Source organism: Moschus berezovskii, chromosome 5 (genome assembly GCF_049115385.1).
Source record: "Moschus berezovskii isolate FMDL1 chromosome 5, NW_MosBer_1.0, whole genome shotgun sequence".
Classification (NCBI taxonomy): Eukaryota; Metazoa; Chordata; class Mammalia; order Artiodactyla; family Moschidae; genus Moschus; species Moschus berezovskii.
The window spans coordinates 122,637,496-122,661,152 of NC_142464.1; the positions used below are offsets into that span (position 1 = coordinate 122,637,496).

The 23,657-nt window shown below is 59.2% G+C and overlaps 2 protein-coding genes across 2 annotated transcripts; one reads left to right on the forward strand and one right to left on the reverse strand.

Annotated features, from left to right (window-relative positions):
• Positions 1-4,283: 4,283 nt before the first annotated feature.
• On the reverse strand, positions 4,284-6,551 carry CFAP184 (cilia and flagella associated protein 184). Its single transcript, XM_055435033.2, has one exon. It carries the CDS (start codon positions 6,491-6,493, stop codon positions 4,832-4,834), a length of 1,662 nt encoding a protein of 553 aa, XP_055291008.1. The 5' UTR covers positions 6,494-6,551; the 3' UTR covers positions 4,284-4,831.
• Positions 6,552-7,242: 691 nt separating this feature from the next.
• On the forward strand, positions 7,243-22,972 carry TADA2B (transcriptional adaptor 2B). Its single transcript, XM_055435189.2, has 2 exons — positions 7,243-7,654; positions 19,400-22,972. Exons 1-2 carry the CDS (start codon positions 7,385-7,387, stop codon positions 20,411-20,413), a joined length of 1,284 nt encoding a protein of 427 aa, XP_055291164.1. The 5' UTR covers positions 7,243-7,384; the 3' UTR covers positions 20,414-22,972.
• The last annotated feature ends 685 nt before the right edge of the window (positions 22,973-23,657 follow it).

The following is a 23,657-nucleotide window of genomic DNA, read 5'->3' on the forward strand; positions in this document are numbered from 1 at the left end:
GTTATGGTGATTTGGCCAGGGATCGGAAAGTTAGCACTGCCTGCCTTCCGGGCTGAGGGGAGCCCCAGGCTTGCTGCCCCTCGAGCCTGACCGCCTGCACCTTTCGCCCCTGGTCCCCCGGCCCACGTCTCTGCCCTGCTCACCTGCTCACGCTCCCCGCCCCCCGCACCTGCCCCCATCCCTGCAGGGCGTCAGGTTCTCCGGGTCAGCCGCCAGGCTCTTCCCCTGACCCCGAACCTGCCGGGTGTCCGCGGGCACCCGTGGCCCCTCCCCGTCTCGGGGGCAGAGACCTGCGGAGCTGCCCCGCCGCGGTGGCAGTGAGCATGAAGCGGCCCTCCGGGTCCCGGAGGCGGGCGGGGTGGTGGATGCTTACGCTGCTGGTGTGCGTGCCCGTCCTTCCGGTCTCAGGAGTCCGGCTTCTGGGCCCTTTGGTCCGATGTCTCTGAGCCCCGCATAGTACTCAGAAACAGTGCCCTCCCTCTCCACGGGCAACCTGCCCCAGGGCTCCGGGCCACTGCCTTGTGGTCCCTACCCTCTGCAGGCTGAGGCAGGTGGAGAGTTATTGAGGGTTGACAGCTGGGGGTTCACTCACTGCTCCACCCACGCCAGGCCTGGGGCTCAGTCTCCAGGATGACCTCATTTATCTCTGCAGCGGCTCTGTCACGCCGCATCGTTGGAGGTGTGGCTCAGAAGCCATCTGCTTGGGCCCGTCCGGCCACGTGGTGGCAGAGTGGGGCCTCAGACTGGACTGCAGTTCCCCAGCCCTTGCTCAGAAACATGGCTCCCCAGAGAGCGTGTTGCTCTGGGGCTTCTGACCTCCGCTCTGAGGAGGCAGAGCTGTGCCCGGCTGCTGGCCCTGAGGGGGTCCCCTGGTCAACACCCAAGCTGTGGCAAGGGTGGAAGTTGGGGAGTGTTTTCCTAAGAGAAACTAGGGGGCTGACAGTTAAAAGACAACCACCCCTGGAAGTGTGCAGCCTGCCAAGAAGGCAAGAGAGGGAAGGAGGTGGTGTGCCATCAGGGCGGGGAGGCAGGCGCCCCCCAGCTGGGTCTCGGGGTGAGCTGAGGGTCGCCAGGAGGACCAGAGGAGGGGTGTGGCCAGCAGAGGGAAACCTTGGAGCCAGGTCCTCAAACGGGACACGGTAGAAGCCATCTCCTGGGGTCCCTTTCATCCATAGCATCTGCATGCTTCATCACCCTAAGACCATCTCAAAGTTTAAAACAAACTATGTATTGGGGGTGGGTGGATGAACTCTCTTTTTATAGAAGACTCGCTTCCTAGGTGGCTCAGTGGGTAAAGAATCTGCTGGACATGCAGAAGGCACAGATTCCATCCCTGGGTCAGGAAGATGTTCTGGAGAAGGAAGTGGCAACCCACCCCAGTCTTCTCGCCTGGAGAATCCCGTGGACAGAAGAGCCTGGCGGCCTACAGTCCGTGGGGTCACAAAGAGTCGGAGATGACTGAAGCGACTGAGCAAGCATGGACGCCTGACTAGTGGTAACAATCTAAGTTATGACTGCAGATGAACTTACACGCAAAGAAAAGCATCTATTTCCAATGAGGAACTAAAACATTTCACATGTGCTGTCACCCAGAAATGGTTTTCATTTCGTGGTGAAGAAGTGTTTCCTTTTCAGATGCCTTGGGCTTTATCCATGTAGTGCCCGTATCCCTCCTGCCACTGAAGCCAGCAACAAACAAGAAACCCTTTGTAACAGCGGCCACATCCAGCTCAGATCATTTAAAGAAAAGAAAGGCTAGTTCACCCTAAATCTCCCTTGCCTGGAAGACTGCTGTCTGGACGTACACAGCCACTTCCATAAGTTGAGCCTAAGTAACTGATTATCCTTCTCAAGTTTTTTATGCCAATGGTAGTAGTTATTGTATTTACATAATTCAATTAAATACTATGCTAAACCAGTGTTGCAGAAAGAAACTGTTGCTTCTGAGAACACTAAAAGCTTTGAAAAGTCTCAATAAAGGCAAATCTCTTTCAAATGCTATTGAAGGGGGTGTGGGCCAGACAGCTGGAGAATATTTAGTATCTGTTGGATGTTGCATGTTAACTGTGCCAGGCACTACGTTAAGCCTTTACTTAAAGTATGTTTGATCCTCAGGACAACTCTGAAGTGAGTACTGAGGAAACGGAGGCCATAGAGGTTGAGCCACCTGCCTGATGGAGGAAGTGGTGTGGCCCGGATTTCAAAGAGAAGGATAATGGAATCTGCACTGAGGTTATTTTGCAAGAAATTTAAGAGATGCCATAGGCAATTCAGAATGGGTGCAATCATTTGAGAATCAAAGATTCCACCCTTAAGAAAAGGCCTTGGCCATTGACCCGGAGATTAGCAAGTGGTGGTGTTTTTTATTTTCTAAATTAGGATAAAATGTTGAAAGCAGAAAACCTAGAGGCTAGTTTCATGGACATCTCATTTAGATTTTCTTGTGCCTCCATATTTTAGGCCCTGTACTTTTTGACAAAGGGATGAAAAAAAAAAATCTTTATAGCCTTTTAGTGTTCATAAGAATCATGTTAATTTTAGGGGTTTCTAGTCCGGACTGTGGCACTGCTCTGTAACTGTCCCCTCGAGGAAGGGGTCTGGGGTCCTCCTTCCAGAACTGAGAGCCTGCCTCCCTGTCCTTGACCTTGGCTCTACTCCATTGAGACATCCTCGTTACTACCTGTAATCATTTTTGAATCCGGCGTGGGACTTGTCGCCTGACACGTAACAGGAATTCAAGTAACAAATATATTCAGCAAATGAGACTAACATGCATGTTATTAACCCAACAAATGTATTGAACCCCGACTCGACTGCACACTGTGCTGGCCACCAGGGAAGACGATAAACCCACTGTCTGCCTTCCAGGACCTTCGTCTCCTGGGGGTACAGTCACAGGGGGTGGGTGGGGCTGTGCCTGCAGACAGCTGTCAGGCGCTGAGGGAGGGGGATGATGATTTTTGGGTCCCTGGCTTGCTTTCTTGGACGTGGTCTGTCTGAAACAGCTTGTGAGTTTTTAGAACTTTGTTATGAAATAGTTAACAGAAGGTTATTACCTTCTAGTCAACTGGAACATCTTCCAGCACAGGTAACATAATTTGAGAGGACATGGTTAACTTTACAGCTTAAACACGACTAAATACACACACACACACAGAGACACACACCCACCCACCCACCACATCCACATCTCAGAGACCTACTGGTCACCGAGTTGAAGGCTGATGAGGAAATCCACCTGGGTAATTGCCGGTGGTTCAAAGTTGGCTGAAAATACCTGTTCTCTCTCCAGTGAACCAAAGGCCGGGAGACTCATAATAACAGCTGTAGGCACTGAGCCTGTTGCCAGTTTGAAGCCTCCCCAGCCACAAAAGAGTGAGCCGCTGCTGTTCCCAGTTTGAGGCACAGGAAAAACCAAGTTCTGTCTGCCAGGGAATCACTATTTTACTTTGGTCTTGATGAACAGGAGAGAGGGAAGACAAAAATTGTAGAGGAAAAAGAGAAGGGAAGCAGGAAGGCAAAGCTTTTTACTCTCCTTACTGTTAACGTTTGTGTGCTTTGATAAAGTACGATATTGTAAAAGAGTCTTCATGCTGTGGAAGTTAGGGAATTTTAATCAGTCTTTATTGGCTTTAAAGGGAAAGCACTTTAAGAAAACAAAATGTCATCAAAAGACAAAAGTTACTGTGATAGTCTCACGACCAAGTCATCTGCCTACAGTGGCATTTTCTAAAGGTATTTAGCACCAAAGAAGAGATCACCCTTTTTATGATCCTTCTGAAATTTAGGGGTGGAAGAATACTTTTAATCCCAAATCTGCACATCTCAAAATTCAAGCTAAGACTAAGAAGAAATAAAGCCCCTGACTCCCAAAGCATCGAAGGAACCTTAAAACAGCCATTGCTGACTTCAGGTTAAGGGGATAGACCTGTCAGGTGTTTCTTACATTAACTCAAGGAATGATAGAAAAAAAAAAAAAGGAATGATATACATCTTAATATTTGACACAGTAAAAAAATCATGTGCTTAGTGACGGTCTAAGATCTGAAAATATCTTGCTGAAAACCAAAGGCTTATGGACACTCAGCAGTCACATCACTCTATATTTTGCACCTGCAAAACACAATACAGTCACCATTTTGTCTTCACTGGAAAACGAAATTTCAGTTTTGGTACAGATCAATGCATTTCTTTACTGGGTCCAAGAAAACATCTCATTAGCGTTGAAGACTGTCCTTGAGCCAGAAACAGACATTCACAGTTAGACAGACTGAGCCTCCTTTCATTGGACAAGGCTCTTCTCCCTGCTTCTCATCCCTCCTCTTCCTGGGTGTTGATTACCCCAGAAGCTAGTGCTGTTTACATGCAAAACAGTTTTAAGGGAATTGGTGAGATCTGAACTGAAACGAGCGATTCAGGACCACATAGTTCAATCCGTTCAAAGAGGATTCACTCATGCATTTAGTGCACAGGAATTTTGGGGGCACCCTGCCCGTTTGTTGAATTCTCTTGAACATGGAGGAAGATCAGTTCTCAGTGTCAGGACACTGAAATTACGGAATTGCTCAGATAGAAAAAGGTCTGTGACAGCTTTTTATGAGAAGTTGGGTACATTAAGCCATCCCTGTTTGTTTCCCTGTACCTGTTTAACTATTTTCTCTATATTTAACTCAATTCTGTTCTCAGCATTAATTTGGAAGCTGAAAAATTAAAAATACGAAATGCAATTTCATCCCAATCATCAGGGGCCTTTTAAAGAGTGGCAACAAAGGGAGAACAGGAGTTAGTGAAGGATGGAGTTTGCTGAGACCGAAGTCGCCCATCAGTTGAGTCAGGAGGGCAGAAAGGCCTTGGCCTCCCTGATCTTCTGCTTCACGCCTCTGCAGGACAGAACAAGCCCGGCGTGGTGGTGCTTCAGGCTTGCCAGGCGCTGGTTGAGCACCTCCGTCCTGTCCACTTTCTCTTCCATGTCCCGGAGGAGGGATTCCTTGCCCAGAAGCCCACACTTCTGATTCAGCCTGATGTTGTCCAGCCGCAGGCCATCTCGGGCTTGCTTGGTCTTGGTCAAGATGTCCCTCTTCTGGGCCACCTGAGCCTCGATCTCCATGAGCTCTGCCTTTTTACACATGTTGTCCATGTCCACAGAGTGCAACTTCTCCTTCACGTGCGTTATTATCTGCACGTTGTTGGTCACCTTGCCACGCAGTTTCAGGAGCTCCTCATTGCGCTCCTCGACCTTCTCGTTGAAGGTCTGGTTCTCGATCTTGAGCTGTTCAAAGTCTATCAGGAGCAGGCCCTCCGTCAGGTCCTCCTGGGTCCTCATCCTGGTTTCAAGATGCACCAGGCTTTGCTTCAGCTGCACGTTCTCTAGCCTCACGGCGCTCATCTCCCTCTCCTTCTTATCCTCCAGCGCCTGGATCTGCTCCACCTCTCGCAGAGCGACCTGGCGGCCGCCCCTCATCCAGCAGCTGCCCATGGCCTGCATCACCACCTGCTTCTTGAGCGCCTGGAAGCGCCGCCACTCCTTGTCCACCCGGGAGGCCTTCTCCTGGCACTGCAGCTGCAGCTGGCCCAGCTCGTGGTGATACCAGCGCAGGTCGTCGGTCTCCTGCTTCCGCAGGTCCTCCAGGACGGCCAGATGGCGGAGGTAGGCCTGCTCTTTCTCGGGGGCCTCGGGCTCCGCGCCCCTGTCGCCTCCGGGAGGCTCGGCGGCGGCCTCCACACCCTTCTTGCGCAGCGCCTCGAAGATCTTGTGCTGCAGGTAGATGTTATAGCGTTGGTAGCGGCCGCGCTCCACCACCAGGGCGCGGTACTGCTCCAGGAGCTCGGTGCGCAGCTGCTGCTCCTGCTGCTTCTGCTCCTCCTCGCTCCAGTCGCACGGCTCGAGCACGAGCCCCTCGTCCAGGTTTCTCAGCTCGTCCTCGTCTTTCCGGGGGACCCGGGCCTCCAGCCCCTCCTCGCTCGCCTCACTGCCCTCGCTCTCTTCGTCCTCCTCTACCTGGCCTTCCCGCTCAGCGCCCCGGGCTGCCGCGGCCTCTTCCTTGCCGGCCGTGGCCTGCTGCAGGGAGACCTGCGACGGGACCTCCTTCTTCCCGGGCTCCGCCGCCGCCGCCGCCTCCTCTTCTTCGCTCTCCTCCTCCTCCCCCTCCTCCTTGGGTTCCTCGGGCTTCGGCTTGGCTGCCTCCCCAGGCCCGGCCTCCCGCGGCTCCCCTGGCTCGGCTTCCTCCTGGGCCTCGGCCGGGCTCTCAAGCTCTCCGGGCCCCTCCTCGCCAGCAGCTTCGGTGACCGCCAGCCCTTCCTGGGATTTGGCCGGCTTCGGCGCGGCGGCACCTTCCTCCGAAGCCTCCACGGTCTTCGTCTCCGGCTCCGGCTCCGGCTCCGCGGGTTCCACCGGGGACTGGGGCACGGAGCTGGCCTTGACCCCAGACAGCCGCGAGGCCAGGCTCTCCACCTCTCCATCTTCCGTCCCGGGGTCCCCAGTGTGGTCGTCCATCTCCCTCCCTCCGGGTCAGCGCCGCCGACCCTCCAGCGAGGAGCTGCAGGCTGTTCGGTTTCCAAGGGCAACCAGGGGCGCGCGCGGAGGGACCCGACGATTGGCTGGACCTCTGCCCCACGCCCCGCCCCCTTCTCCCTGACCAGAGCAGACCAATGGGAGGCCGCTCCCGAACGATGGGGGGCAGCTTTGATTGGTGGAGAGCGTGGGCTCGTACCGAGAAGGGGCGGGGCGCGTCCCACTGCGCTTCCTTTTCCGCGCGCTTTCCAGGGCCTGGGGCCCTGTCCCGTTCTCCCCGCCTCCCGGCCAGAGCAGGCCAATGGGACGCCGCCCCCGGACGACGGGGGGCAGCTTTGATTGGTAGAGGGCGTAGGCTCGCACCGAGAGGGGGCGGGGCGCGTCCTGCCGCGGCTTCCTTTTCCGCCCGCTTGCCAGAGCGCCGGAGCCTGGGGCTCCGCCCCCTTCTCCTCCCCGCCTCCCGGCCAGAGAAGACCAATGGGAGGCCGCCCCCGGACGACGGGGGCAGCTTTGATTGGCGGAGGGCGTAGGCTCGCACCGAGACGGGGCGGGGCGCGCCCCGCCGCGGCTTCCTTTTCCGCCCGCTTGCCAGAGCGTCTGGGCCTCTGAGGCGAGGCGGCCCGCACTGGGGCGGGGCGGGAGGGGGCGCGCAGGCGCAGAGCGGCGGGCCAGACTTCCCCACCCCCACCCCCCCCCGAGCGGCGGCGCCTGCGCGGTGCGCGGCCGGGCCGGCCCGAGGGCGCCTGCGCGCTGAGGCGGGACGCGCGGCCCGGCAGGCCGGCTGCAGCGGGCGCCTGGGGCGGGGCGGCCGCGGCGGCGGTGGCCGCGGCGGTTTCGCTGGAGCGCGGGGCGGCGGGGCCCCGGCGGCGGAAGATGGCGGAGCTCGGCAAGAAGTACTGCGTGTACTGCCTGGCCGAGGTGAGCCCGCTGCGCTTCCGCTGCACCGAGTGCCAGGACATCGAGCTGTGCCCCGAGTGCTTCTCCGCCGGCGCCGAGATCGGCCACCACCGCCGCTACCACGGCTACCAGCTGGTGGACGGCGGGCGCTTCACGCTCTGGGGGCCCGAGGCCGAGGGCGGCTGGACCAGCCGCGAGGAGCAGCTGCTGCTGGATGCCATCGAGCAGTTCGGCTTCGGGAACTGGGTGAGCGGCGGGGCCCCGGGCGCACCTGCGGGGGTGCGGGCGCCGCGAGGGCGCGGGGGGTGGCGATGGGCGGCGCGGGGGGAGGCCCGTGCCCGCCTCCCGGGGCAGGGCCAGGCGCACAGAGAGGGTGAGCCCGCCGCCCAAGGTCACACAGCAGGAAGTAGCGGAGCGGGGCGGGGAAATCGGGCGGCGGCTGGCTGCCCCCCACCCCCGGGTCGTTTTCCCAGCCTTTTGGGGTGACCTCCGCGGGTGTCTGCCGAGTGCACCCCTTGGGCGAGGCCCGGCGCCCCGCCGGGGACTCCCGAGAAGTCAGTCGCGGGGACACAGGCGGCTCTGAGACTTGACAGCAGTAGGGCGCCCCAGGAAGGAGTGGGTTTTGCCTGGAGGACAGTGTGCTGAAGGCCAGAGGAACTCCTCTCCACGCCCTCTGCCCTGCAGGCAGGGGCTCCTGGTCCTCCCCGCCACCCTCACCGCCACCACCACTCACTTTTTGGCCTTGTGTCCCCTGCCACGCACTTGTTGACCCTTGCATCCCTGTGACACCCTGGGCTTCGTGTGCCCTGGGGCTGAGTGGGTCCACGGAGCGCATGGACCGGGCCATGCCTGACCTTTTGCTTTTGGGTCTCTCCACTGGGGGCTCAGTTGGTAGTCTGCCCGCAGTAGACCCTGGGTTTTGATCCCTGGGTGGGGAAGATCCTCTGGAGAAGGGAAATGGCAATCCACTCCAGCGTTCGTGCCTGGGGAACCCCCATGGACAGGGGAGCCCGGCGGGCTGCAGTCCATGGGGTCCCAAAGAGTCAGGCACGACTGAGCGACTTCAGTTTCTTTCTCAGGAGGTTTCTTTGGGGACGTTTATCGGAGAGGAGAACACAGAGCTGGACTGGACACGTTCACATCGGGCTCTCGAGAGAGAGGCACATGGTGGCTCTTCTCCAGGTGGTCTCTGAGGAGTGCCCTTTGCACTCTGCAAGAGGAGGCTTTCGTCCGTGTTAGAAGGAGAAGGCCCGGCTGGCTTTTGGCCCATAACCACCAGGGACGCGTGGCCACCTCCAGGCGTTGTGACAAGTGTTGGGGGAAAGACAGGAGCCCACTCCCTCATCTTTCCGGACCCTTCCACGTAGTGGTCCCCCAGCTCCTCGAACCACTTGTCCAGCAGCACAGCCGTCCCTCGTTATCCATGGGGGATTGTTCCAGAATCCTCCCAGGCCACCAGAATCACCCCATACTCCGTCCCTTGTCTAAAATGGTGGAGCAGGGTTGAGCCCACGGACGCCGGGGGCCGACTGCCGGCCACTTCTCCTGGGCTTGCTGGTGGAGACGTTCCACGATTCTCCCCACATCCCCAAACCTGCCCTGCCTGTATTTAGGTTAGCTTTTTTCTTTTGGTCAAGCAAGCCAGTCTTCAGGGACCTGTGCCATTCTGCAGCCTTGGAATCTCGAGCCTCTCCCAGCTTCTTAGAAACACTGCTCCGGGTTCTCAGCTGTGTGCCCTCATCACGGAGGCTACCTTCTGGACCCCCCCTCACTTTGTCCTGAAGTGCCGTCCGTGGATGCTCATGGAGCCTCTGCTCCGTGCACGTCCTGCGACAGTAAAGGAGTCTGGAAGGAAAGGCGTCACCCTGACCTTCACGGGTGTTACAGTGTCATGGCGGGCTGGTCCTGAGGTCCAGCCTCCAGTCGCAAACCCGTCCCTGCTGTCCCTGTGTGTATCTCCTGGACTCCTCTACTTCCCTTGACCCAAATCTCACAACTTGATCGGTCGGCTGCTCAGGCTGCAAATGGCGTACCATCCTCAGGGCCTACTTCAGGGTCCAGTTCAGTGGCAGGCCTGTCTTCAGAATCCTCCAGAGGCTAGCCTCTTATAGCCTCAGCGCAGGCTGATGTCCATCTCTTGCCTGACCGCTCCTGGAGCCTCCAGACTGGCCTCTCTGCTTGGTCCCTGGGCCCTGCAGCCCGTTCCAGGCAGCAGGACTGGAGCTGTCTCTGAGGACAGGTCATGTCCCATCAGCCTGCAGCAGCTTCCATTCCTACGGAGATGAAACTGGAGGGCCTGCAGGGCCTTTCAGCGTCTACCTACCCCGGGATCCTTTGGATCATTTGTTATTTCTTCTGTTGCGAGCGCTCCCCCCGCCGCCCCAGCCATGGTTTGTGACTGGTCTTTCTGCTTCCGGATCAGTGCTTCAGAGAGACTTCCCTTCCCCGCTTCATTCTTGCAGCTCTTATCTCTGCAGTCGCCGCTAAAAATAGCTGGTGCGGACTGAGAGGCTCGCTGGGTGCCAGGCACTGTGCTGAGCTTGCGTGGTTCCTTGTGAGAGCCTCCAGCACAGGTCTGTGCCGCAGGTTCGGACCGAATCGTTTGGCATCCGAGTCTGTGCGCTGAGCCGTCCCGTCAGCACTGCCTCCCCTGCAGCTCTGCGGAAAATACTCAAAAAGTGAGCCCGGGACTAAAAGATGTATTATAGTGTGCTGCGGGAGGCCGGGAGGGCGCTCTGAAAGCAGTGCTACTTGCACGAGAACCATCTGGAGAGCGTGCTAAAAGGCAGGTTCCGACTCGGGCTGGCATCAGGCTCAGCTGTTCCGAGAGACAAAGCTGGGGGCTTGTCCTTGCCGAGCAGGCGTTGCGGTCTGGGCGCGGAGGTCCACGGGCCAGGCTGAGGTGCGGCTCTCCCGTCTCTCCCTCTCCTCTCTGGGGCGTCTTTGCCCTGAGCTTCGCTGTGCTTCCTCAGAGGCTCCTCTGCAGTGCTGAGATGCGGGCTGTTTCCAGGTATGAGCCCCGAGCCGCGTGTCCTGGGCAGGCCGCCGTCAGCAGGTGTGGGTTCTGGGTGAGGCGCTTTGCACGTGTGTCTGTGTGCTCCTCAGCAGGCTGCGGGCTGGTTCTTGCTCGAAGAGCGGCGACCCCGAGAACGGAAGGCCCTGGTGCGGAGCCCAGGTTTCACCTCCTGGTGCGGCAGCAGCACCTGCTGTGGCTGGGGGGCTGCACACCCCTGGCTGGAGCCAGGTCTTGACCCGACTGGGCGGGGAGTGGATGTGGGGGCTGGGGCTGGGGGACAGGGTCTGGGCCCCACGGGTGGGTGTGGGTGTGGGGACAGGGATGGAGAGGCGGGTGAGACCGTTGTGATTTCTCTGGTGGTACTCGTGGGTGCGGGGTCGTGGGGACTCCGTGGGGACAGGCCCTGCTGAAGTCTGGACCATTTGCTTACAGCCTGTCCCAGGGTCCGGGCCCGGCTGAGGGGTGCCAGCCTCAAGGCCGGGAGGGTTTGGGGACGAGCAGCAGAGCACGGGGTGAGGGGCTGACACCTGTGAAGGGAGACCAGGAAAGAGCTCAGGGTGGACTGGGCTCACCAGGTCCCAGCACCGTGGGTTTTGAGCCCCCCTGCCCCAGGTAGCTGGTTGTGTGGTGGGTGCTGTGCAGATTCAGGACTGGAGGACACGGATGCTGGGGGGACGCAAGCACAGATGTGAACGCCAAGCTGCACGTTCCCAGCGCCGCACGTTCGTTAGTTGGTTGCTGGAGCATTGGCCAGTTTGAAGGAGGTGTGCCCCTCCTCCCACCTCCCATGGTCAGGACGATTCCAGGGGCAGGTGGGGTTCACGCTGGCCCTGAAGCTCGATTTCAGGTTGGAAAAGGACGTGGAGAGCTCTGTGGACTCTGCGAGTCCTTGTGCTATGAACGTTAGGTTCAGGCTAATTACCTGAGGCAGGCGAAACGCCATGAACAAAGGCTTCTCTTTTTGTAGCTGATAGCGGGGGCCCGCGGGCCGGGTGACGCGGACGCGCTGTGTGCCTTCATCGTCCGGCGCTCGCTGAGGACCCACTTTGTGTTGGACCCTACACACAGACTCTACACACCCTACACTCTACACGCAGAGCATCCCGGGTGAGGTCTGGACGCAGCGGGTTACAGAGAGTCCTGTCGCAGTGGGTTCCAGCATGGCTCTCTTCTGCACGGCGGAGCCCTTCTGCGTGTTGTGGGAAATGGATCGATCCATCCCATGAGCCTCCTGAGAGTGGGGGCCATCAAGAAGGGGCAGGGAAGAGCGTGGGTGGAGAAACCAGCTAGCGTTCAGAGGGTTCTGCAGAGCAGGGCCTTTATTGTTTGGGGGGGCTGGTTCTGTGGGGCACGCCACAAGGGTTCTGTGAGACCCTAGTTCCCTGGCTCGGGGTTGAACCCACAGCCCTGCAGTGGGAGCATGGAGTCCACTGGAGCACCAGGGAACGTGAGTCCGTGAGCAGTGGTTCGTAAACTTTGAGAGGGAGTGAGAAAACCCTGGGTGGCTCCTTAGGCACAAATCCTGTTGTTCTCCCCACCGCCCCCCACGCTTCTGAAGTCAGTAGGTCGGGGGGCGGCGGGAGAGTCCGCAGTTCCAACAGATTCCCAGGTGATGCTGCTGCTGTCCCAGGGACCCTACTTTAAGAAGCACCTATGTATCTAGAGTAAGGCATGCTTGTAAAACTTACTGTTTAAAAAAAGTATATATTTTTATTGTGGTAAAGTATACATTATGTATCGGAGAAGGCGATGGCACCCCACTCCAGTACTCTTGCCTGGAAAATCGCATGGACAGAGGAGCCTGGTGGGCTGCCGTCCATGGGGTCGCGAAGAGTTGGACACGACTGAGCAACTTCACTTTCACTTTTCACTTTCATGCATTGGAGAAGGAAATGGCAACCCACTCCAGTGTTCTTGCCTGGAGAATCCCAAGGACGGCAGAGCCTGGTGGGCTGCCGTGTATGGGGTCGCACAGAGTCGGACATGACTGAAGCAACTTAGCAGCAGCAGCATACATTATGTATACATAATGTATATGTAAAGTATATGTGTACATGGATACATGTATCTAGTGTATACATAAAGTATGTATCCTAATACTTTATGTATACATTAGACATACAGTGGACTGCAAGGAGATCCAACCATTCCATCCTGAAGGAAATCAGTCCTTCATTGGAAGGACTGATGCTGAAGATGAAGCTCCAATACTTTGGCCACCTGATGCAAAGAGCTGACTCACTGGAAAAGACTCTGATGCTGGGAAAGATTGAAGGCGGGAGGAGCAGGGGACGACAGAGAATGAGATGGTTGGATGGCATCACCAACTCAATGGACATGAGTTGGCGTGAGCTCCGGGAGTCGGTGATAGACAGGGAGGCCTGGCGTGCTGCAGTCCATGGGGTTGCAAAGAGTCGGACATGACCGAGCGACTACACATAATGTAGTTTGCCATTTAAACCATTTGTAAGTGTCCAGTTCAGTGGCATGAAGTACATTAGTCCTGCTGGGCAGCCGTCACCACTGGCCAGAACTCTTGTCTTGGCGAACAGAAAGTCAGCCCTCGTTACACACTAACCCGTTTCCGTCTCCCGCAGTCCCTCTTGGCTGCTGTTCTACTTGGTGTCGCTGTGGGCTTGGCTGTGCTAGGGACCTCACCTGAGTGGGTTCATGCAGTGTCTGTACTCTTGTGACCGCCGTGTTTCTTAGGACAGCGTCCCCCGGGTTGGCCAGTGTCGTCGCAGGTGTCAGGACCTCCTTCGTGTTTAAGGCTGAGTGATGGTCTGTGCGGACGGAACGGACCACACTTCGCTTACCCGGCCGTCTGTGGACGGGCGCTTGCTGTCGGCAGCGCTTCTGCGGTGAACACAGGCGTCCAGGTAGCGCCGGCATCCTCATTAGCCCGGGTGGTGGGGGGTCCAGTGTGTTTCTGGGCCATGCGCGTTTTGCAGGGGGGCCCGTGGCTTCTCACAGGTATCGCCTGGTTTGCCCTGAGAGGCTTTAGTCCCGCTGAGGGGCAGTCACAGGGGTGAGCTGGTGAGTTCTGACTTCAGGGAGGAGGATGGGGACCCTGGGACAGAGGGAAGGCGTACGGAGCTTTCTAGCTAAAAAAAAAAGACCCGTCAAACGGGAGCGGTGGCCCAGGGACACAGGGCACCTGGAGTGGCCTGGAAGGATGGGCGGGAGACCAGTTACAGTGGCAACTGCCCTTGAGCCGGCCAGCGGCGCACGGTGGGGGCGGGTTGGGCTGGAGGGCAGGGGGAGGGTCTGGAGATGCAGGCGGCCGGCCCAGGGCATCATCCTCCCAGCCCTCGAGAGTCCGGCGGGCTGTTCTCCTCACTGTCAAAGGTGACCGGCCGGGCTGGAGGGGGACGTGGCCGCGCACAGGGCCCAGTGTGGGTGTGCTGGCCTGAAGTCCTCGCCGCAGGAGGGCGCGGGCGCACTGGAGCACGCGGGCGGCCCGGTGGGGCTGCAGGCCCGGGTCCTAGTCCAGAGCCCAGGTTGGGTCCACGGGGCAGGGCAGCCGGCCTGGAGCGCCCTCCTGGGCACGCGGCTCTGACCTTACCTGGTCCTCCGGGCCCGCCGCCCCACTCTGGCCTTGGAGCCCGCGCTCTCCTGGCCCCGCAGGCGGCTCCCTCTGCCAGTCCCCCTCCCAGGCCCTGCAGCGTCCTGGCTGCTCCTGGATCTCTACCCCAGCTGCCCACGCGGTGGGCCCTCTGGTTGCTTCTGTCCCCTTGAGGCGTCTTCCTTTAAAGAACGAGGAAGAGGGAGCCGTGTCTCCCTGGGGGGATGTAGCGCGCCCACCTGTCCCCAGGCCTGGCCCCGGAGCCTCAAGAACAAAGCCAGCCTCCCAGCCTCCGCCCCCCAAGCAGACACGAGGCTGGTCAAGAAAGGACGTGCACCCTTCAGGGTGCTCCAGAGCAGCGCCGCTGACCGAGCTGCTTGGGAAGAGTGCTCTGCGACGCAGTCAAGACGGTTGTCCTGGAGCGCCCTCCTGGTAAAGGCACTGGTTTGCGCAGAGACGGGACTGGATGCTCTGCACCGGCAAGAAGTGGGTCCCGCAGTGTCCCCCACGCATCCCAGGGGTCAGAGAGGGTGCCGCGGCTGCACGCCCGTGAGGTGGTCCGTCCGGAAAGGGGAGCGCTGGCACGGCCCTGCTGGTGGGTGGGCTCTGCCCCCTGCGCCCGGGTGGGTGAGAGCTGGCCTGTGTCCCAGGGGGTGGCCGCGCCCGAGGCGGTCCTCCCGATGTGGGAGGCGGGGGACGCTGCTCGGAGGATGAGGCGAGGCGAGGCGAGGCCCACAGATGTCTGTGCTCGCTAACTGTGCTTGTTCACCACGCCATGCTTTATGCTGAGGACACACTTCAGAGGAGCAATCACAGACCATAAGCAGGAGCCGAGACCACACACGCCTCATGCAGCGAGTAAGTGAGCCAGGATGTGAGCCTCACTCTGGGCAGCACGGCAGCCTTCCTGGAGGAGGTGACCTGGGTGAACACAGGCCGTGGAAGCGACGCTAACAGCTTTGTAGTAGGAATAACAAAGCCAGCGTCCGTGGGCCAAGCCGTGCCCAGCACCGGACTAAGAACGTGTATTCCCTCATTTAATCTCTGACCCTCCTGTGAAGGTGGTAGTTAGTAGCACCCCCGTAATCCAGACCAGGAGACCGAGGCTCCGAGAAGTTAATGATGCGTCCAGGTCACTCAGCAGTGAAGGGGTGGGGCCTGGAGCCGGCCTGAGGCTCGACCCCAGCCTGTGCACAAAGAGGGCAGCTGGCATGTGTTGGCAGAGGCCAGGTCATAGGGCGGGGGCGGCCTCGGCTGGAGGGGAGAGGCCCCGAGGCAGCCCCACCGGGAGATGGCCGGCCCATGGTGGGCCTGTCCTACGCCTTTTCCCTTCGGTGACCTCACCGGCCCAGTTCAGCGTCTCAGAGATGTGTTTTCGTTATTTTTCAAAGGACTCCAGGAAGCAGCATACTGAACTCTCCTCACCTTGTTCTAATGATGGGAGTCTTTTTGTAAGTTCGCGTATAGAACAATCCTCCAGACTTTGGGCTGCTTCCCGGGGTGTTGCTGCAAGCTGCAGTGGCAGAGGAGCCACCTTCAGGCTACAGCCGTGTGCCCTGTTCCATCAAAGTTGTACTTGAACTTTCCCTTCAAGTCTCTTTCCCCAAAACTCACTTCAGCTGCTCCTTGCCTGCCCAGCGGTCCCGTCTGTCTGTCCATCCACCCATCTGAATGAAGCAAAAACACTTGGAGCTCGAACACGCGAGGGACAGGCCCTCCTATCCACCCACCCCGGCCCCCGCCGTCACGGGATGCTGCAAGGCGCGGACGGGACCGTCCCTCCCTGGTGTGACCCACTGACACGTGGGGACTGGAGACGCGGGAGATGAGACGAGCGGGATGCTGGGCCGGCACCGCCGTGACCCGTCATCATCCGTCTGTGTCCGTCACCACCTCCCGGAACCTGTGTGTCCTCCATGGACTCAGGGTCAGAGCCGGGCCGTCCCCTTCCGTCATGGCCCTCAGTCTCAGAGCCCGTGAAGTCAGGCTCCTGTGGACTTTCCCGGGCCTTTCTCACTGGCGCAGAGCTGACGTGGCAGTCCCTGGGGTCGATTCTCAGCAGTCGCTGGCCGGCATCTCCCCGAGTAGTGGCCTCCCCCTAGGCACCGGCCAAGGTAGTGGGTGATGTGGGGTCCTGGGGACCTGGTGACAGGGCGTCAGCCCCGCTGATTTGTGGCTTCACGAACAGCCACCGCCTGGGTCCCTCTGGAGCCAGAAACCCCTTGTGTTAACTGAAGAGGAGCTGGGTCACCGAGGTGTTTGCGCAGGGCCCATGACTGTCCGGCCCCTTGCCTGGCAGGGCTGGAGAAACACAGCCTGTGTGTCTGGAGACCTCCCGGCTTCTTATCCCAGGCCGCCCGCCTCCACGAAGGAGGCCCCGGGAGTGTGGACGTTTGCGGAGCAAGACGCAGAGCAGTGGGCCACCTGCCTCTGAGCCCCGAGTAAGCTTGCCTATGCGCTGCCTGGAGGCGGGGGCTGCCTCCAGGCGCAGAGATCATCTCTCTTAAGGACGCTGTGTTTTATATATATATATATATAGTTGATGCAAGGAGATCCAGCCAGTCAGTCCTAAAAGAAATCAGTCCTGAATATTCATTGGAAGGACTGATGCTGAAGCTGCAACTCCAATACTTTGGCCACCTGATAAGAAGAAAGACCCTGATGCTGGGAAAAATAGAAGGCGGGAGGAGAAAGGGACGACAGAGGATGAGATGGTTGGATGGCATCACCTACTCGATGGACGTGAGTTTGAGTAAACCCCGGGAGATGGTGATGGACAGGGCAGCCTGGCCTGCTGCAGTCCATGGGGCTGCAGAGTCGGACACGACTGAGCGACTAAACTGAACTGATTTTTCGTGACAATCTTAGACCTGTTTAAACAGAGATTTTGGGGCTTCCCTGGTGGCTCAGAGGTTAAAGCGTGTGCCTCCAATGCGGGAGACCTGGGTTCGATCCCTGGGTCGGGAAGATCCCCTGGAGAAGGAAACGGTAACCCACTCCAGTATGCTTGCCTGGAGAATCCCATGGACGGAGAAGCCTGGTAGGCTACAGTCCACGGGGTCGCAAAGAGTCGGACACGACTGAGCGACAGACGGAGGCAGAATTTAACTTTAAAAAAAATCCCTTTTAGTTTTATTGACAAAAGTGAAAAACTAGTGCACAGACCCTCCGCCTCCCTTCCCGGCACCCTCTCAGAACCTGAGGGTCTTGCAGGTCTTCGGGGCAGGACATTCACTGTCCGCACAGAAACGGAACCTCGGGCGCAGGCCGCCCTGAGGGGCTGCCCCGGGCGCGCACGCCCTCCTGTCTCGGCCCGCGGGAGTGCTGGCGCGGGCGTGCGGGGCGCCCGTGGTGGGGTCGGCTGCCGCGTCCCCGGCGAGGTGGCGGCGGCCGCTGCACCCTCCTGCTTCTCGCGCGTTCCCGACTCGCCCTTCGTTTGCAAACGGGCAGTGCCTGCGTCCCGCGGAAAGCATTGGTCCTCAGGAGGCAGCCGGCGGAGGGCCTCCCTCGCGGCGCCCCCGCCCACCGCGCTGCGGCCCGGCCGGAGGGGGTGTGTGGCGAGCGCAGGCGGCCCGCGTCCGCCGCGTGTCCTCGCCACCTCGCGTGGGCGCCCACAGGCCCGGCAGCCTCGCCTGCTCCATCCGCCTGGCGGGCGCTGACGGAGAGGCCCTGGGACAGGTCACGGGCCGCCTCGGTTCGCTCAGACGCTGTCGCTGCTCAGCCTCCCGCCGCGCCCTCGGGCTGTGTCTCCCCCTCGCCCAGCACCCGAGGGGCGCGGCGGGCAGCGGCCTCTCGGAGGGCAGAGCGCTCCCGCAGGGCAGCGCGGACCCGGCCCGGGGCCCCGGCGCTGATGGTGCCGCGCTGGCAGGGGTGCGGGGCCCTGGAGAGGGCCGGGCGCTGAGGGCGCGGCTCCCACGCGGCCGCCGCCCAGCGCTGGCAGCGCAGCTCAGGCCGGCGGCACCCGCCCCCGGCTCCCTGGCCAGCACAGCCTTTCCTCCTGGAGGGACATGTGTCCCGGGGCCCCCTGGGCCCGGCTGCGGTGGGCCGGGCTGGGGCAGAGCGTTACCGCCCCAGCGCCCGCTGGTTCCTTTACGGTGAGGACCGCGGGCTCCAAGGCGGGAGTGGCCAGCCTGGGAGACGGCCACGGTAGTGATGGCTGTGACTTCCTTTTGCTTTTTTGGACGAAACGCTTCCTGGGAAAGGATAACTGCACACTTGGCGCTGAGAGGTTTTTAAAGAAAGAACCATGCAGTTTCTCCAGCAGACAGTCTGCGCTCAGCTCTGACCACCCCCCCCCCACCCCCCCCCCGGCCCCTCACGGTGCACAGAGGCGGCCTGGCACGGTGGGTCCAGGGGTGGCCTTCTCTGTCCCCCCAGCGGCGCCCCTTGGGGAGAGGCTGGCAGGGCGGACGCTGGTCTGGTCCCTCTGAGGGGCTTCCTGACACCTTCCTCCCCTCTGTGCCCGGTGGTTGGCAGGGTCACCCCCCCACCAGGGGACTGGCTGGTTTCCTGGGCTCCCGTTCAGTCTGTGGGGGTTTGAGGACCATCCCGACCGTGGTGGGGTGCTGAGTGTCTCTGGGCGTGAGGCCGGCGGGGCGCGGAGTGGCTGCTGGGAGCGAGTGCACACTGCAGGCGGCTGCTTTCTCAAGTGGCTTTAGCGGTTCCCTTTAAGGAAGAGGCCTCTTGGCAGAAGGAAAAGATTGAGGGACTTGTACAATTTCCTCTCATTAATAACCCTTTTTTTCATCCATAAAAGCAAAAGGAAGTCACGTCCCTTCTGGAGACGTGAACCCTGCCTGCAGCCTGGGCCGGTCTCCAGCTGCTTGCTGGACCCCAGGGACCGGCAGAAGCGATGGCCTGACTCCTGGGTCACCACCTGACCGCCACCCGGGGAAGGGACACACCGGCCTGGGGCCGGGGCATCAGAGATGGAGCCCGGCCCTTTGCACTGGGATGAAGGCCGCGCAGTGAGCCAGCTCCCTCTCTGGTGGGGAGGCCCCAGGCCGCAGCTCCTCTCCTAGTTCAAAGAGTGGAGAGGTCACTGGAGCCAGTGAGGACCACCCCCCCTCCCTGGGGATCTGGCTGCCCACCCAAGCCTGTCAGGCCCACAGCCAGACGGCTGGCGGGCAGGGAAGCCCGAGCCCCAGGGGGCCTCTGCTTGTCCTCTTAAGAGAACCAGAAGATTGGGGTCTGGGATGTGGCTTTCAGCTTTGCCCTCTGGGCTGGTCGCCCATCTGGGCCCTGACTTACTTGGGGCGTGGATTCCCCAAAGGTCCTCCCTCCAGCACCGACATCCGGAGTGGCCGTGGGGGACAGACATTACGGTGCCCGCAGGCCGCGGGGTGGAGGTGCCCAGGTAACTCCGCGCCCAGCCTGCACCTGACCCTCTGACCGCTTCTTGTCTCTGCAGGAGGACATGGCAGCTCACGTTGGCGCTTCCCGGACCCCCCAGGAAGTGATGGAGCATTATGTAAGCATGTACATCCACGGAAACCTGGGGAAGGCCTGCATTCCCGACACCATCCCCAACCGGGTGACCGACCACACCTGCCCCAGTGGGGGCCCCCTCTCTCCCAGCCTCACCACCCCCTTGCCTCCCCTAGACATCTCGGTGGCCGAGCAGCAGCAGCTGGGCTACATGCCGCTGCGGGACGACTACGAGATCGAGTACGACCAGGACGCTGAGACGCTCATCAGCGGGCTCTCGGTCAACTACGACGACGACGACGTGGAGATCGAGCTGAAGCGCGCGCACGTGGACATGTACGTGCGCAAGCTCCGCGAGCGGCAGCGGCGCAAGAACATCGCGCGCGACTACAACCTGGTGCCCGCCTTCCTGGGCAAGGACAAGAAGGAGAAGGAGCGGGCGGCGCGGCGCAAGGTCACCAAGGAGGAGAAGGAGCTGCGGCTGAAGCTGCGGCCGCTCTACCAGTTCATGTCGTGCAAGGAGTTCGACGACCTGTTCGAGAACATGCACAAGGAGAAGATGCTGCGCGCCAAGATCCGCGAGCTGCAGCGCTACCGGCGCAACGGCATCACCAAGATGGAGGAGTCGGCCGAGTACGAGGCGGCCCGGCACAAGCGCGAGAAGCGCAAGGAGAACAAGGCGGCGGCGGCCGCAGCCGCGGCGACAGGGGGCGCCAAGCGCGGCAAGGAGGACGGCCGGGACGGCGAGTTCGCGGCCATCGAGCACCTGCCGGGCTTCGAGCTCCTGTCGGACCGCGAGAAGGTGCTGTGCAGCTCGCTGAACCTGAGCCCCGCGCGCTACGTGACCGTGAAGACCATCATCATCAAGGACCACCTGCAGAAGCGCCAGGGCATCCCCTCCAAGAGCCGCCTGCCCAGCTACCTGGACAAAGTCCTCAAGAAGAGGATCCTGAACTTCCTCACCGAGAGCGGGTGGATATCCAGGGACGCCTCCTGAAGCCCGCCGCCCGGAGCGCCCGGGACGGGCGGACGGATGGCTGGATGGTCGCCGCGAGAGCTGCGCCAACAGCGAAGAGGAAAAAAAAAAAGCTTTGTGAGCCAAAACGAAACGGGGTGGGCGGGAGGGGAGAGGAAACGCTTTTCCGCCCCCCCCCCCCGCCCCCGCCCCGCCGCGCATTGTTGCTCTTTTAAACAAATCGAGTTCTTTTTTTAGGATATCAATTCTTTTTATGGTCCTCTGAAGAAGCAATAGCAACAGTCGGATCAAGGGGAAGACACAACCCGTGTATATTTTAACTGAATCCCTAAACGTAGTACTTTAAGATGATGATTTGCATTTAAGTGTTCAGTGTGGAGCATATGATGATGAGATCGGAAAATTGGAAAATTTGCTTTTTTTGTTGCTTCCCAGTGGTACAGGACTGTGAGATGGGCGGAGAGGTGCCCTTCCCTGCCGGCTCTCCCATGTGACCTGAGTTCTGCCGCTGCGCTCGGTGTGGGGCAGGGGGCACTTTAGTCAGAGGGCGCTGGGCCAGGCAGAAGAGGCTGGGGAAGGGCGGGACGGGCAGCTGTAGGGACTCGCCGGGAGGAATCTGGTGTTGAACGGTTTGGCCAAACTGAGCTTCCCCACGATGGCTGACGGTGGCACTTTGAGGGAGCTTACCGCGGTGTCTGGGGCAGAGAGGGGGTCACAGGGCCCAGCGCAGACTGGCAGAATGTGGGGCCTCCTCTCCTGGGGGTTTCTTGCAGCGCTTAGAACTTGGCTGTGCGTTTTACTTGGAAGAACTCATTTTAAATGAAGTTCACCAAGAGTTGAGAGTTCTGGGTTTTGGATCAGCTCCTTCCAGGGTTCTCACCCCAGTGGCAAGCCCCTCTTTTTCTGAGACAGGCCACGTGTCTTGTGTGTTGTCAGACACTGGGCTAGGCAAGAGGGACCCCTGTGGCCTGGAGGCCTGGGCACTGCTTCTCTGGGTCGCCGCCTTGAGCCAGACTCTGGTGTGGCTCTGCCCAGCCCGGTTCAGAGAGGCTCTCAGGGGCGCCCTTTCATGACGGGCATGGTGCCTTCATGTGGGAACCTGAGGAGTTGTGTGTCTTCCAGCTGCCCGGGGCTCTCGTGTAGTCAGTGGAGTGGCCAGACCCCAGTGCTCCTCCCGTCGACCTGGGGCACATCCTGCCTCTCATCCCTCATAGCTACCAGACTATTTACCTCCCCGAATGCTTGGGCTTGAAGTTACATTAAAGTGAAGGTATTTGAGAGAGAACAGAAAAAAAAAAAAACCCTCGTTTCCAAGGACGGCTTAATTATGGTGCCTTTCCCTTTCACACCCCGTGTCCGTCCCCTAGGGTGAATTTCCAGCATTAAATAGACACTTCAAGTATATTGGGGGCTTCCCTGGTGACTCAGATGGTAAAGAACCCAGCTGCAATGCAGGAGATCTGGGTTCCATCCCTGGGTCGGGAAGATCTCTTGGAGAAGGGAATGGCAATCCATTCCAGTATTCTTGCCTTGGAGAACCCCCATGGACAGAGGAGCCTTGGCGGGCCACCATCCACAGAGTCGCAAAGAGTTGGACGCGACTGAGTACCTGATGCTCAAACATGTTGTAAATCGCAAAGCGTGCTGGCAGAGCAGCACTCCCCGCGACCTGACCGCAAGCCCGGGACCTCTCTGACCATAAAGCAGCAGGCGGTGGTGTCACTCCCAAACGCCGCCTCCTGCCTTTGCTCGCCCGCAGGGTAACCACAGCTGAGGAGCGCAGACACTGTCCGTGCCGAGCAGAGGCGGAGACGGTGCTACGTCCTTCCAGGGGTTCTCAGCCAGGGTTCCTGGAGCAGCATTGCAGCATCCCGGGGGAACTGGCTGGCCCTTCAGGGACTTGGGCTCCCCCAGGCCTCGGACACGCGGGGTGGGGTCTCGCGGTTCACTGGGACGCGCGCTGAAGTCTGAGAACTGCGGGCTTTAGCTGCTCCGGTGTCACCGATTTTCTACATCAGATTCCTAGTTTGGTGAGGTTTTAAATGTCTTATTTTTATACAAAATGATTGCCAGACTTTCACTAAGCTTGAGAAGCAAAAGCTCCCTGTAAAATGTGCGTGGCCTCGGCCAAGAGCTGTCCAACAAGAAGTTCTGTGCTTAAGCAGGTTGTCAGTGTGTGTGTCTCTTCTGGATGGTGTGAAGAATTTATTTAGGCTTGACTGTTTTTAAACACCATAATGAATGTATAATTTATGTTAGAAGTATGAACCCTTTGTTACAAGGGAAAAGTAATTTTATGATTGGCTGCCTCTTGCCCCATCAACTCCAGCTATTACTGTCGCATTAGTCTGCCCTGCTGTTTGCTTGGAGCCTTTAAATTTCTGTATTTAATTCTTATGATAAATGAGTCACCATGATCCCATGGCACTGGGTCTTTTCAAAACTCTCTCGAGTCACAGAAGATAATCAGCTGTTCAGAATGATGCTCTGGATGGCCAGCATTCCGAGAATGTATTCAGACCGAAACCCTGCCTACCGCCTTTTTCCCCCTTTTACACATTAAACAGGTTGAGAACCAAACAGTGTCACCGCTTGCTGTTTACCGCCTGCTCCTGGAGCCACAGCATTTCAGTCTCGTGGGTGGTGTGAGCCAGCCTTCAGAATCAGGATGGGAAACAGCCTGTGACACGTCTTAAGTGTGGCTCTTGGACGTCGCGCCCGTTTTCCCTCCGAACTGTTGAGTTAGAATAGCTCTCTTGTTAAGCAGAAAAGCCCTTCAGGCCAGCGCTCCTTCCCAGAAAGGAACGAAACACCCAGACCTTCCAAGGAGCCAGGCTGCGTAAGTCTATGGTGAGCAGACAGTGCCAGCTCCATCACCTACACGGAGCAACGAATCCGGGCCAGTTAGGGAAAACCCGGGAACCCAGTGCGAGTGCAGCCCACGGGCCTCTAACTGCAGTGTCAGCATGGACACAGCTGTTTACCTGTTAGTGGTGACTGTGGATAGTGAAACAGGAAACAGTTCACATTTAAGCCAGACCATCTCTGGGTGTAGCAGCTTTTAGCAGGCACAGCTCCAGCTGAAAAGGGATTGGAGGGGAGGCTCATGGAAACCAGTGCGACAGTTACTCTGGCTCAGCGTGCAGGTGCATCCAGAGGCAAAACCGTGTGCCCACAGCCACAGTGTAAAGGCGGGTGGGACTCCTGGCGCGGTTCCCTCAGAGCACGCTACCACTTTCAGTTGTGTTTTTAACATTCATTTATC